Source organism: Eptesicus fuscus, chromosome 5 (genome assembly GCF_027574615.1).
Source record: "Eptesicus fuscus isolate TK198812 chromosome 5, DD_ASM_mEF_20220401, whole genome shotgun sequence".
In the NCBI taxonomy this organism is placed as follows: domain Eukaryota; kingdom Metazoa; phylum Chordata; class Mammalia; order Chiroptera; family Vespertilionidae; genus Eptesicus; species Eptesicus fuscus.
In genome coordinates, this window is record NC_072477.1 from 22,837,081 (window position 1) to 22,852,402 (window position 15,322).

The window sequence follows — 15,322 nt, forward strand, 5'->3', positions numbered from 1 at the left end:
ACGGAGGGCCTTGTAAGATGTGCCTTAAAATTCTTCCTATTTTGCCTGATTTTATTTGCATACTTTTGGAGAGTCCATGTTCTCCTTTCCTGGGCTACCTTTCCCATTTTTGTGAAAGATGACCTTTCCCCTCCCATTCAGTGGTGACCTTTCTAGACTCTGCTAGTAGTCATACAACTTTCACAGTAGTTGCCATCTTTCATTCTGGGCACATCTTTCCAGAGATTCCAGGAACATTTGTGACACTATCACTTTTTATTCTAGTATCTTATAAGTTTTGTACATTTGTCTGAAAAGCTCCCCTGTTGAAACATATTTCTCATTCCTTCAATAATTAAGCTAAACTAAGAATAGTTTAGCTTGGTTCAAAAGCAGACTATTTCTTTTCATTTCATCATCAAATCAGACTTTTGGGCAAAATTTTTTTCTACAGTATACAAATCTAATGGATCCCCAAATCTCTTCAGTACTGCAAAGTGAGCTCTTCAAACACCCACACCACCCCTACACCCAGCAGCCACCAGTCTGCAATCAAATATGACAAATTCTGCTGCTAATTAATCAGATTTTCCCTTTGACCTGGCTCCTGAAGTTTTCAAACCTGTGCAATGAAACTATTTATTGTTTTGTCACTGAACAGACAATGGTGTCCCAGAGAGGAACCATAAATAAAATGGAAATCCAGTGCTGTAATAATGAACAACAAGATTTGGTTTTCTTTTTAGAAAGTCCAGTGCACCTATAACAAAGGTTAAAGCAATTTATTTTTAATTTTAAAACAGTAATTCTAACAAAAATGCATCAATTGAATATTTATAATTCTTCTTTATCAAAAGGTAATTGTATAAATTTATGACCAGCATTAAAAAAAAAAAAACTATAGCTCTTTAGAAAGGATCGTTAACAAGTGAAAATGAATGAGATAGCACCTTAATGATTTGTTTTAGTAATAAAAAGTTCTTTTCAACAAAAATTATAATAGTCTTCCTTTGGGGTTTTTCTTGGCTTGGTTTATATACCCCTCCTCACAGCAAATTCTCACTCATTATTTGGGTTCCACAGACCCCTTAAATAAAGGAGACAAAGAAACTAGAGAATGCTAATACAAAGTCAATTTATTAAATTAAATCTTGAAATTGTATGATGGCCTTGGGTAAAGATGTTTATTTTTCTTCAATATAATCTGCAGAAGAGGAGCATTCATTTGCTTGCAAAGGCCATAATCTGTTCCTAAAGAGAAATGAAACAAAGTGAGTGATACTCTGACACTGTGAGGGCGGGTGAAGGAGATACTTTTCAAGTATCCAAAGTGATTAAAGCAAAAACTCAGCAAAAGTCCCAGATAGATACTCTTCACAAGAGTCCCTCCGAAGTGCCTTTAAATGGACGTTTCTCAGTAGAAAAAGCTGACCAAGCAGCAAAAGGAGCTGAAGCATCTTTATCTCTGAAAGCCCCATTTGCTATTTTAACCCTTCCTTATACTTAGAAAATTACTACTTAGATAGGCCCAGCACCAACAAGCCCAGCACAGTCTTTTTTGCTCATTATCGCTGGGGAAGATAAAAAGGATAATTTTACAGCCAAGAAAATTAATTCAAATTAACTAAGTCATTGGCAAAGTCATTCCTCGGTGACCAAGACTCTTAAGAGAGCCGTGAGCAACCTCTTACTTTAAGTGGAGACACTGCGTTTGTGGCCTGCAAGCCCCACGTCCTGAGCAGCACAAGAGGGGTAGCACTGGTGGAATAGAGCCTTTTTAGCAGGTCAGTAGCAGCCAGAAGAGCAGTGTTGTGACGTTGTCGGTCTGTCTCATAACCTGTGAGGTGGCTCATGGAGCCTGGAGGAAAAAGGAAAGTTACACCCTAATCCCATAGTGAAGTTTTCTTTCCTAGAAAAGCACACACACTTATGTCCACCACATCCGGCTCCTGAGGGGCCTTCAGGGGTCCTGATTTTCCCTAACTACATGACCTCTGGATACTTCTTTAAGGAACCAGAATCCTTACCTAAATCTTTCCCATCGAAGGCTGCAGTTCTAAGGTGATGGACCAAGCTGGAGATATCCCCAAAGCCCATGTTGACACCTTGTCCTGCCAGTGGATGGACTCTGTGGGCCGCATCCCTGCAAAGGAAGCAGAGTTTAGGTGTGGCCTCCAGCAGCAGGGTGCGAAGGGAGTAGCTCTGCTCTGCCATTATCTTACCCGATGAGCGCCAGCCGAGGCCGAACATACTCAGCAGCATGTCCCAACCCAAGAGGAAACAGTACTCGGCTTTTGGCATCCACCTTGGCTACGCTTGGCGGCAGCTGGCGAGCTGAGACCTTAGTGGGCTTCAGAAAGGCAACAGCCTGGTGCAGCATGGTGCTGGCCGAGTCAACGAAGTCTGTGTGGTTAGCATCACTCCACTGAGTAGCATCAGCCACAAAACAAAAGTGAAATTTCATCAGTGACTAGCAGGGAATTAATTCAACAAGGAAACTCTTTTTGTAACGAAAGCCAAGGGCAATGGTACCTAACATGCCTAAAACAATCTAGACCCCAAGTGACAAGTCCCTCCAATAAAGGCAAAACACAGATTCCAGGTTGTAGGATCAAGCCAAATGGCTAAGCTGCTCCTGCCTACCTCTGACCTTGATCTTTTACTAGTCCCCAATTTCAATAACCGGCACCAGCCACATTGTGTAGCTCATTCTACAATATCCACTCCCCTCTGCTTAGAATGTCCTCCCACTTAGACTTCACCAGGACCTCACCTCAGAGCACCCCGAGGCTGTCAGCTCTTTTTATAAACCTTTCTCCAAACTCGCCTGTGTGTGCTCACCTCTATGTTCCCGTAGCATCCTATGCATACTTCTACCACTGTTCTGAAATTGTCACTTATGTACCTTTCTCCTCACATGACTATGAGCTGCCTAAAAGCAGGGACTGTGTCACATTTATCACCAGACCCTTCTACGTAGAAGGCGCTTGTAATGATCTATATAATAAAAGCCTAAGCGACTGTTACGACTGAACGACCAGAATGACCAATTGCTATGATGTGCTTTGACCACCAGGGGGCAGATGCTCAACTCAGGGGCTGCCCACTGTGGTCAGTGCTCTCCCACAGCAGGAGCACTGCTCAGCCAGAAGCCAGGCTCATGGCTGGCGAGCACAGCAGTGGTGGTGAGAGCCTCTCCTGCCTCCATGGCAGCACTAAGGAGCAGCGAGCCAAGTGGTAAGAAGCAGTGAGCAAGCGGGTGATAAGGAGTGAGGGGTCCCGGACTATGAGAGGGTGCAGGCTGGGCTAAGGGGGGCCTCCCCCTCTCCCCAGTGCATGAATTTCGTGCACCGGGCCTCTAGTTGCTAAATGAATGTCCTACAGAGGCCTGTGCCAGGAATATATGCTAAATGGCCCCAGGGAAGGAGGGGCGAGGGGGTAGCAGTTATCTTGGAAGCCACTTCAGTATGTTTAGTTCCTTTTACTGTTGCTACTATAGAGCAGCAAAGCTTAAGTTCTTTGGTGTGAATTGAGTGAGGTAGTGGAGTTTGGTAGTTAAAACCACAGGCTTGAGGGAGAGCCTCATTTCAGAACACAGCTTTGCACAAGAGGTAGGACCTTGGGAAAGTTACCTATCTCTAAATGAGCATGTTAACAGTACCTACCTCAAAGAGTCGCTGATTTAAATACATACATACAGGTAGAACTCTTCACCTGTACCTGGTACATAGTAAGTGCTCGATAAATGTTACCAATTGTCATATTAGTGAATTTAGATAAATGTAGCATTTAACGTTCAGAAATATTGTGCCCTATTATCTAAAAGCCATATTACTCCAGAATCATTACTATTTGAGCACCTATAATGTATGAGGTATGCTGCAAGTATTTTACATAAAGTCCCTCATCTTAAGTCTTTAGACTTTTATTATTAATAACCCTTGAAAAGTTGGTATTTCCATTTTTTAGGAGATTTACAGTTAGTACCAGTATTGAACCCATGTCTGTCTAAAGCAAGGGTGGGGAACCTTTTTTTCTGCCAAGAGCCATTTGGATATTTATAACATCATTCAGGGACCATACAAAATTATCAACTTAGAAATTAGCCTGCTATATTTAGTCAAACATTAATTAACTCCCCCCTAATGCCTTGGCAGGGCCAGACCAAATGATTCTGCAAGCCTTACATGGCCCATGGGCCGGACATTCCCCACCTCTGGTCTAAGACCCCCACTGAAATGTGCTTAGCCCCTCTCCAAAACATTCTGATGAATTAGGCTTCAAAGGTTCAGGTACCTGGGACCCAGCAGCTCCGCTCAAGATTACCTAAGAATTACAGCTTCCAAAGAGGCCAATGCTAACTTCCACCCAGGCAGCTGTTTCAATCAGCATAACAGCAGCCCATGACCCTCAAAAGAGCACAAAGGTTACTGATTTCTATTGTTTGGATTTCCCTGAATCCTCCTCCATGTCATCCAGACCAAGCCTTTCAGTTACAGAAGGGCAGCTGGTTGGTTACTTCTTTTTCCTACTCAAAACTGCCTTTCTGTATCTACCCCTGCAACACCTCATCAGGCAGACAAGTTGATACTCACAAAGGCTGAGTTAATGGCATCCACAAAGTTCTCCTCATCCATGCTCACCAGCTCTGCTGCATGCTCATGGGATGTGGACCAGACCAAGGAACTCAAGGTGTCTGAGAGCTGTCGCAAAAGAACGCCATCAATACTGAGAGCTACAACTTCTGTTCTTGGGCACTCTCAAGCATAAAGGTATGAAGGAGAAACGAAGCTAGCCTGGAGATATTTCACTTGGAACCTGAAAATGGCTGAGAGAAAATGAAGTCCTAAAAGAGGGAGGCTGGACATGTTTAAGTAGACTAGCCAGACAGACTTCTTACCGGGAGCAGAGCGATGGGCCCAGAGGGAAGAAATCTCTGCCAAGCTACATTGTTTTCTGTGACCTGTAAAAGAAAGGAGAACAGTTGTGAGAAGTACACATAATAAACACCAGCAGGGTTCCCAGATGGTGGGCTCAGGGTCTTATTTTTTTTTTTAATCCTCACCTGATGATATGTTTATTGTTTTTAGAGGGAGAAGGGAGAGACAGAAAAACATCGATGTGAGAGAGAAACATCAATCGGTTGCCTCTTATATGTGCCCCAACTGGGAATCAAACCCGCAACCTAGGCATGCACCCTGACCAGAATTGAACCTGCCCTCTTTCAGTATACAGGACAATGTTCCAACCAACTGAACCACACTGGCCAGGGCTGGGCTCAGGATCTTACCTCTGATAAATGCAGAGTAGCCACAACAGCAGACTGGTCATAGTCCCAGCTGACATTCTGGATTCCAGCAGCTTGCCGTACTCCTGAGTTGTGACCATCTGCACCAATCTGCACAAAAACGAGAGCCTGCTAAGTCTTACAATCTTTTAGTAAATGAAACTGCTCCAGAAGTTTGTCTCTGCCTCCTAAAGATTTCTCTAGTTCTAACTGCTGGCAAGCCCATCTATGGCAGACAACTTTTTATCATGCCTGCCTCACTCACAGCCTCTAAAGGGGTGGCTCTACATATGTGACCCCGGCCTCAGCTAACGGACCAAAGCTGGACATCTGACCCACGAGGTGCCAGCCACAGGTTAAACTCAGCCAAATTCCCCTGCTATTTGGGCTAGAAAGCAATAGGCAGGCACTAGAGCTGAACAGTCCTGATGTAAGGTGAGGGATGGCTGCCATGGAAAAGGGAAAGCTGATGAACAGAGAGAGGAAAAATATAAGACGCAAGGAGATGACTTACAGGACTCCTGGGAGGGAAAGAACAGCCTCAATTTCTGATACTCTGGTTCCTGTCTCTGTGAGGCCAGCTGTCCTTATTTCATGACCTAAGATGGTCCAAGAGATTTGATCCTGTACAGGATTTACAATAAGACCCATCTTAACTTGAGCTGGCTTACTGGGTACTGGTCCTTATAACCAAAAGCTTAGCCTAAAATTAATATCAACTGTAGCGTAGATGAAAAACTAGAGGCCCTAGAATTGAGGCTAGCATGTGAATATGCAAGACCCCTGGCGAAATAAGAATATTCAACTACCAACAATTTGGTCTGGAGGGTGCTGCCATCACCTAGGGTAATATGAACCCAAGGGCTGGAGTCTGCCATGGAAATTGGAAAAGGCCAGGTATAGCCGACTGCTTTGCTCCGGTAGAGAACAGTCACTCGGTCTAGGGAGGTCAGAAGAGAAAACACAAAACATTAGAAAGACAGCCCACGCAGGCTGAGGAAAAGCCATAACTAAACCTAAAGCAAGGTCCCAGGACAGCTGTCTCTTGTCCTTTTCTAAACAAGAAAAATAAGATCTAAAAAAACCTCATGTGACTGGTGCTATCGTCTGAGAGCTGATAAACAACAGAAACCACAGGGATGAATCAGTGTAAAAAAATTAATCTCTCAGTGAATTATCAGCCTACAGCAGGCACTCTTCCCCTCCTGCTCTTCCAGTTCACTCTACGCTTAAATGAGCCCATGTGTGCTTTCAGAGTAAACAGCACGGAAATACCACGGGCTCAAACTTCTAGATTTCATAACATTTTTCTTCCTGACCATAAAAAAGATATGCTCACTGTAAAAGTCTGAATAAAGAAAAGTTTAAAAGGGGGTGGGGGGCACCACCCTCAATCATACCACACAGAGACAACTACAGTTAAAGCTTTGCCATAGAGCTTACCAAACAATTTCTTATACATGTACATGTGGTGCGCACACCCTCACACACAAATGGAATCATGTGACGTGTAATATTTTTCACCAATAGATTGTGGGACATGGTTCTAAGTTAGTAAATATTAGGTCTAAATTATCTTTAAAAGATGCACAGAAGCTCATTACATGGGTGAACTACTACCCATATCAGAAGCTTTTAAGATTGCTTCCAATTTTCTCTCTCTAGAATAACCCTGAAATATTTGCAAATCATATATTGAATAAGGAATTTATATCCAGAATACATAAAGAACTTTGGCCTGGCGGATATAGCTCAGGGGCTGAGAGTCGACCTATGACCCAGGAGGTCACAGTTCGATTCCTGATCAGGGCACATGCCAGGGTTTCGGGCTCGATCCCCAGTGGGGAGTGTGCAGGCGGCAGCCAATCAATGGTTCTCTCTCATCGATGTTTCTAGCTCTCTCTTCCTCTCAGAAATCAATTTTTTTTTTAAATATATTTTATTGATTTTTTACAAAGAGGAAGAGAGAGGGATAGAGTTAGAAACACCGATGAGAGAGAAACATCGATCAGCTGCCTCTTGCACACCCCCTACTGGGATGTGCCCGCAACCAAGGTACATGCCCTAGACCGGAATCGAACCTGGGACCCCTGAGTCCGCAGGCCGACGCTCTATCCACTGAGCCAAACCGGTTTCGGCTGAAATCAATTTTTTTTAATTAAAAACAAAACAAAACACTGTAACTCACAAAAAGACAAATAATCCGGTTTTTAAATGGACAAAAGATTCTGAATACACCTTTCTCCAAAGACAAACAAATGACAAAAAAGCACATGAAAAGACACTCAACATTATTAGTCATCAGGGAAATACGATCCAAACTATAATGAGATACCATTCCATAGTCACAAGGGTAATATGAACTATATGGGATATAGAGTATCCTATATAATAAAAGGCTAATATGCAAATTGACCGAAAGGCAAAAAGACCGGCTATAATTTTTTTTTAAAAAAGGGGTAGGAGCCCTGGCCAGTAGCTCAGTTGGTTAGAGCATCCTCCCAATATGCCAAGGTTATGCGTTTGGTCCCTGATTAGGGCAATAAAAATGAATAAAGTACTGATACATGCTACAACATGAACATATCTCAAAAATACATTCAATGGGAGAAGTCAGACACCAAGAATACATATTTTATGAGTATAACTCTATGAAATGTCCAGAACAGGCCAATCCCAAAAGACAGGAAGTAGACCAGTGGTGCCAGGGGCCGGGGGTCAGATTGGGAATATTATAAATGAGCTCCAGGTTTCCTCTGAGGTAATGGAAATATTATAAAATTATGTGATGATGGTGGCATAACTCTATAATAAAAATCACTGAATTGTACACTTATAATGCGTAAATTTTTTGGTATGTAAATTATACTTGCATAGAGCTGTAAAAGAAAAACAAGAAAAACCCTGAGATAAGTATCAGAATGTTTGTTTATGGTGCACATTCAATATCTGTAAAAGGGATCCTTCCTTCCAGTAAGCCCTAGAATAACTCTAAAGAGGTTCACCTTCCAGAGAATGAAAGGACGATGGAAGAGGTGGGAGCCTCACCTGACACTGCCTCCAGCTGCTTCGTGAGAGCATGCATGATGACATCGTTCTCCACTATGTAGCCCATATCATCCAGGTTATCCTTGTCGAACATGATCAGGGCCTCTGAGCAGGCATCCCACACCTGGCAACACCAAGGGAACGTCTGTATTACAACCCAAGGAAAAGAACGTCTGTATTTCTGCTCCAATCAGAAACGGAGTGCTGCTTTCCCAGTGACAGAGCAGAATAATCACAAACTGTCAGTCCCTCTGGCAGGACATCAGGTGAGAGGAAAATTCTCTGGGGAATGCTTTCCCCCACTTTCTTAGACTGCGTGTGGACTTTGATTCTTCCCACATTCTCAGAAAACCTGGAGAATGTGGACTCCAATATCTTAGCACAAAACAGACCGAAGTATCTTGCCAAGAATGACAAAGGAAGCACCTGCATTCGGCGAAAGGCTCTGCATCTCATGTTGCAGATGTGGTCCCAGGCACCGAAACCTACAAAAGAAAGGATCTATGTAGAGACCGGAGCATCCTTCCTGGGCTCCCTTTGTCCCTCCATCTTGTTAAGTTAGAGGTTGATCTCAGTGTTCTCCATAATAGAGAAATACTCTCCCCTTCTATGTTTGATGGCAGGAGCTAAGCTCCTCTGTTCCCCAGCTCAGATTACACAGTCTGAAAAAAGACCCAGCTTTCATGATCAACAGGTCAAATCACATTGTAAAGTAGGGGAAATAAATAAGGAAATCAAAGCCATACTGTTCTTCTTTTCCATCCTATTGAAGTTACAAACTCTCTGGATAAAGACTACTTTTTGTTGATCTCCATGGCACTGAAAGAGATTCACTCATTGAGGAAATATTTACAAAGCAGCTAAAATGTGACAGATACTAGTACATTTCTAGGTACTGAGCAAAAAGTGGAAACCAAATGGACAAAGTCCCCACCTTTCTGTAGCTAACATCCTAACTTACTATTTGTAGTAAAAAACAAATACATAATATAATGTCAGGTGGTAGTGTTATGAAGAAAAATAAAGCAGTATAAGGGGCTAGAGAGTAACACGAGAGGCTATTTTAGGTAAGGTGGTTCTAGACAGGATAGTCCGAGCAGAGACCTAAAGACAATGTGCTGACAACTGGTTCTGTTTGCACACATCCATCTTCACCCCAAAAGCATTTATTACAGGGGCTCCCTAGCTTCCCAGGGCGGACTCTGGGAATGAAGAGGGACTCTGCTCATAATTAGTTCATATAGTTTTATTCCACACATTTATAATGACCCAACATCACAAATGAAGTCTACGCGATGGCCCCATATGTTCCAAGGATGCCTTCCTCAGACGGGGAATTGGCACATTAACGATTTCAGAAACTACCAACCACACCCCTCTCCCACCCACCTCAGTGAGCTCCCTCCACACAGATGCTCTGGTAACTCTGCCTCTGGGGCACACTGGGAAGCCGAGAGAGACCGGAGATTGGTTCTATGAGAGAGGATGTTCTACTCACTACTGAGAAGGGTTGCAGAGCCAGGGGAAATGGAGCTGACCCTGTTGCTGTAAGTTTCTGGCAATTTCTCCAATACTTTCTTTGGACCTGCTTCTAGCAACAGGATTTTCTTATCATGAAAGTGAATATCATATCCTAAAAAAAAAAAAAAAAAGCAAAATTTTATATCATTTTAGGAAAATCAGAATTTATTTTTTCATTGCCAAGAGAAGCAACAATTCATGCCTTAATCCTTAGGTACAAATTTCTCACACAGCACACACAAAGAGTCCTAAGCAGTAACATATGCAGAGTCCTAAGCAGTAACGTATACCAGCATTTCAGCCATGCGAACCATCCTGCCAACCACCGGAAGGTAGTCTTTAGACACCAGATATTTCTAATCCTCAAAGTATTACATCACTGAAAATTACAAATCCCGTTCAACAGAAAAAATGTAGTTAGTAAGCGAAATTCATTGTGGCCTCAAGGTTAAATCAAGGTTAAAGAATTAGTCTGTAAAAGAAAAGGGGGCCAAAAATACATCAGTTGTGCCTACAAATCTGATCCTAAAACATTGCAGAGGAAGTAAAAAGGGAACTTGGGCCCGGCTAGCATGGCTTAGTGGTCGAGGGTCGAGCGTTGACCTATGAACCAGGAGGTTAGGGTTTAATTCCCAGTCAGGGCACATGCCCAGGTTGCAGGCTCCATCCCCAATGTGGGGTGTACAGGAGGCAGCAAATCAATGATTCTCTCTCATCACTGATGTTTCTACCTCTTTTCCCCTCTCCCTTCCTCTCTGAAATCAATAAAAAATTATTTAAAATAAAAAAAAAGGGATGGGGAACTTGGGGATGCCATCACTGGGTGTCTGCAGCACATTACAGTCAGTCCCGCCAGTGTCTCAGAGAAAGACACGGGGGAAAAATAAGCAGTGAGTTGCTGCTGCCAAGAAAGGAGAAAAATATGTGCTAGAATTGCCCGACCATCTTCCCCTACCCGTTCCTCCAGGAGAGCTTCATCTCATTCTTCCTTTGATCAGTTATCTACAAATCTTTCTCCTTTGCTAGATTCTAAATTCCCTGGGGACAGGGATTTTTTCCCCTTATAGTAATATCCCCAGCAGCAAATGCTGTATCTCCTCAGTCCATAAAGTAGATACTGTCTTCACAGACATTTGTTAAACAATAGACCAGGAAACAAACAGGAAAATAATTAGATTTCCAAACACATTATAAAATATAGCCAAGTTTAATATTTTGTTAGCTATTTAATGTAACATTTTAGAAAACTCATTTGTCAAAAAAAAATTAGAGAATTTATAAGTTTACAAATAACAATGTAAAAGGAAAATATAGGTATTTCAAGCCTAGAACATAAATTTTGAGTTTGAAGAAAAATCAAGGAAAACATAAACTGACTGATACGACAAGATGAAGAGCCTACTGGAAAATTCTTACTTTTAAAGCATCTATCTAAAATTAAATGGGTGTTGAACTATAAAGTAAGATCAGTCAGTATATCAACTACCGACAAAGAATTTTCTTTGGGACACATGGCATGATGATCAAGGGGAGGCATTAGCACACACAAAATCCCAAGCAGGTAGTTCACTTGACTCAGCAGGAGGAAACACCCCACACTACACCTGCCCATGAATGGTGTATAACATCGCATAAAAGTTAAGAGGTAAAGTTGTTACAAGACAATTAAGCACTTCCCTGTTTCTCATTCTCAAAGTGTGGTCTTCAGATCTCCTGCATCCATCCCCAGAGACACATGTTAATAAAGGGCCTCACCTGGACAAACTGAATCAGTTACTGGAGGTAGAACTGTGAACCCTCATTTCTAAAGTATACCCCACAAACGTGTAACAATGATTGTCCGTGAAGAGAACTGGGTGGCTAACAATAAGAAATGGAAGTCTTACTTTATATGATTTACTAGATAGAGGCTTGGTGCACGGATTTGTGCACTGGTGTGGGGGGTGTTCCTCAGCGTGGCCCGCAGTCCCACGCTGCCCGCTGCTCCTGCTCATCCCGGCCCCACTGTGCCTGCCACCACCCCTCGGTAGGCTCACTGCCACTCCGCTGCGGTCTCCGGGCTGTGGCGGCCAGCCGTGAGCCCTGCGTCTGTCGCCCTTTGGTCAGCTGAACAGCGCTCCCACTGTGTGAGTGCACTGACCACCAGGGGGCAGCTCCTACATTGAGCATCTGCCCTCTGGTGGTCAGTGCGTGTCATAGTGACCAGTTGAACGGTCGGTCACTTAGGCTTTTATATATATAGATACTATATACCCAATACCCTTTGTATTTCAAAATTCCTTTTGAATTTTGTATATGTGCCTGTCTTAGTTTTTCAAAGCCCAAAACCAACGCAAAACAAAACAACCCAGGTGATTCTTAAATGCACCTGAGAAGCACTATTTTAATCCATTTATCAATAGGTACAACCAAATAGCTGTCAGGGAGAAAGGGTATACACACAAAAATCTTGGCTTTTTCTAATTACTGGCTTTTGAGTGCAAATTACTTAAGTTTTCTTGAGCTTTAACTTCTTTACTTGCATAATCAACAATGAAGATTAAATAAAAATGTATGTAGAATACTTTAAAATATGCCTATCCATAGCAAGTGCTTAATAATTGATAACTGTTTTCTAGAATTACTTTGAGACTCAAGCCCATCAGCTTATACATAGCATTGTTTCCCCCGTTTCCTAGAAGAGGAACCACACTCTAATTCTCAAGTCAACAAACACTATTAATGATCTTTGTGAGGCCAGAAAAATCAAATCTAATTTCTGAAAGTCACTGTACAGTTGTTAGAAACAAACTATCCTGAGTTTGGTGGCCTGGATTTGAATTCAGATTCTGCAGCTAGTGCCTGGTTATGAGACTCTGGTCCTTACTTAACCTTTGCCAGGCAAGTTTTCTCATAAAAGATATGAAAGTAATATCTACCTCACAGGGTAGTGAAGCAGCCTAAACTATAAGTATGAAAGCAAAGTTCTTACCTCACCTTATACACAAAGTTTAACTCAAAGTAGATGACAGGCTTAAATGTAAGAGCTAAAACTATAAAACTCTCAAGGAAGATTAGGAGTGAATCTTCTTAGATATGACACCAAAAACACAAGTGGTAAAAGACTAACAAGTTCAATTTCATCAAAATTAAAAACTTTTGGCCCTAGCCAGTTTTGCACAGTGGTTAGAGCATCAGCCCGTGGACTGAGGGTTGTGGATTCAATTCCGGTCAAGGGCATGTACTCCCCACTCCCAGTCGGTCTGTGTGCAGGAGGCAACCAATCAATGTCTCTCTCACATCGATGTTTCTCTCTCTGTCTTTCCCCCTCCCTTCTACTCTCTCTAGAAATCAATGGAAAAAATATCCTCAGGTGAGGAATAAAAAATTAAAAATTAAAAACTTTTGGGCTTCAAAAGACACCATCAAGAAAGTGAAAAGACAACCCACAAAATGGGAGAAAATATTTGCAAATCATTTATCTGACAAGGGATGTGTACTGAGAATTCATGAAAAACTCTTACAACTCAAAAATGAAGACAAATAGTTCAAATGGGCAAAAATTCTAAACAGGCATTTCCCCCCAAAATATACAAATGACCAATAAGCATTAGAAAGGATGTTCAACACCATTAGTCTTTATGGAAATGCAACTCAAAACCAGGAGATACCACTTCCCACACCCAATGGAATGACTAAAAACAAAAAATCATTAACAGGTGTCCAGGATGTAGAAAAATTGGACCCCTCCTATATTGCTGGTAGGAATATAAAATGGTGCAACCACTTTGGAACACTGCTTGGCTGAATTACCATATGACCCAGCAATTCCACTCCTAGGAATATATTTAAGACAACCAAAAATATGTTTACACAAAAGCTTATACACAAAATCATCCATCACTTAATGAATGAACAAAACGTATTATATCCACACAATGGAATATTATTCAACCATAAAAATGAATGAAGTATTGGCACATGATACAGCCTGGATGAACCTTGAGAACATTAAGCAGATTTCACGTAGATGGAAATGTCCAGTAAAAGCAAATCTACAGACAGAAAAATACATGAGTGGTTGCCTAGAGCAGTGATTTGCAACCAGTGTGCTGCAGGAATTTTTAAAACATGCAATCCCTGACTAGTCAGAGGCACTGACCTCTTTTCCTTCAGACTGTCAAATTCAAAAATGACAACTGCCAACACAATAGCCGTCGGTGTGAATTAATAAAAATTATACTTATTTTTTGTCAGATTGGCAAAAAATATATGTTTTGGTGTGCCACAGAATTTCAATAATTAGTTTATGTGTGCCATGAGATGAAAACCATTGAAAATCACCGGCCTAGAGCTAAGATTGGGAGGAAATGGGCAGTGGCTGCTAATGAGTTCAGATTTCTTTTGGAGGTAATAAAAATGTTCTAAAATTTGTCGTGATGGCTGCACAATTCTATGAGTATACAAAAAAAACACGCACATTAAATTGTATGCTTTTAATGGGTGAACTTTAACTCTGGCCTGGTAGCTCAGTGTGTTAAGAGTGTCCCATACTCCAAGGTTGCGGTCCCATCCAAACAAGAATCAACCAATGAATGCAAAAACAAGCGGGACAATAAATCCATGTTTCTCTCTCTCTCTAATCAATCAATAAATAAAATAGTGGTAAATGGGTGAAATTTATGGTATGCAAATTATATTTCAATGAAGCTGGAAAGAAAGAAAGAAAGAAAGAAAGAAAGAAAGAAGGAAGGAAGAAAGAAGGAAAGAAAGGAAGGAAGGAAGGAAGGAAGGAAGGAAGGAAGGAAGGAAGGAAGGAAGGAAGGAAGGAAAGGAAGGAAGGAAGAGGAGGGAGGGAGGGAGGAAACACCTAGCCCAATGCAACAATGCCTGACTGCTTGCAATTTTTTGCCCCTAACTAAATAACCCTGAGCAGGTCTATTTCCCTACCGGTTGGAAGGACTCCTAAGGTACCTCCCACTTTTGACCCTTCGGCACCCCAAGAACCACACGCTTGCCCTGGGGCCCTGGGGATCCTTGGGGAGGGAAGGGGTCACAAGATCCGCAACCCTCAAACTTTGGGAAAACAGAGCCAGAACTCCGAGTCCCCACAGCTCCACGGCCCCTTCCCCCCACACTACTGGCCTTGAAGATGAGCTTACCCAAGGCACAGGCCATGGCGGCGCCTACCAGGCCTCCACCTGACACCACCACATCGTACACGGTGTCTGCCGGGGCACCGGCCCACCTCCGACAGGAGACCAGCGGGCCTCTCCGGGCAGCTGCTGGTGCAGCCCCTAACCGGCTCACAGCCAACAGAGCCGCCATGATGCAGACGCGCTCCGTACTTGGCACCCCGCTAGGCCCGCCTTGGGTAGCACTTCCAGACCAGAGTCCTCCAATCACCTGCCGCCTCAGCCTCGCGGCCTCAGAACCGGAAATAGAACGTGGAAAGGGAATAGGCCAATCGGAAAACAATCCTTGCCTCGTTGGGCGGGATGTTTTGGA

The 15,322-nt window shown here is 42.7% G+C and overlaps 1 protein-coding gene across 1 annotated transcript; it reads right to left on the reverse strand.

Moving 5' to 3' along the window:
* Positions 1 to 1,097: 1,097 nt before the first annotated feature.
* COQ6 (coenzyme Q6, monooxygenase) lies at positions 1,098 to 15,203 on the reverse strand. The gene is made up of 12 exons (XM_008138846.3): positions 14,977 to 15,203; positions 9,813 to 9,947; positions 8,741 to 8,799; positions 8,315 to 8,438; positions 6,076 to 6,206; positions 5,270 to 5,377; positions 4,880 to 4,942; positions 4,575 to 4,682; positions 2,202 to 2,404; positions 2,007 to 2,122; positions 1,671 to 1,837; positions 1,098 to 1,230 (listed from the first exon to the last, which is right to left on the reverse strand). Exons 1-12 carry the CDS (start codon positions 15,140 to 15,142, stop codon positions 1,201 to 1,203), a joined length of 1,410 nt encoding a protein of 469 aa, XP_008137068.1. The 5' UTR covers positions 15,143 to 15,203; the 3' UTR covers positions 1,098 to 1,200.
* Positions 15,204 to 15,322: the final 119 nt, after the last annotated feature.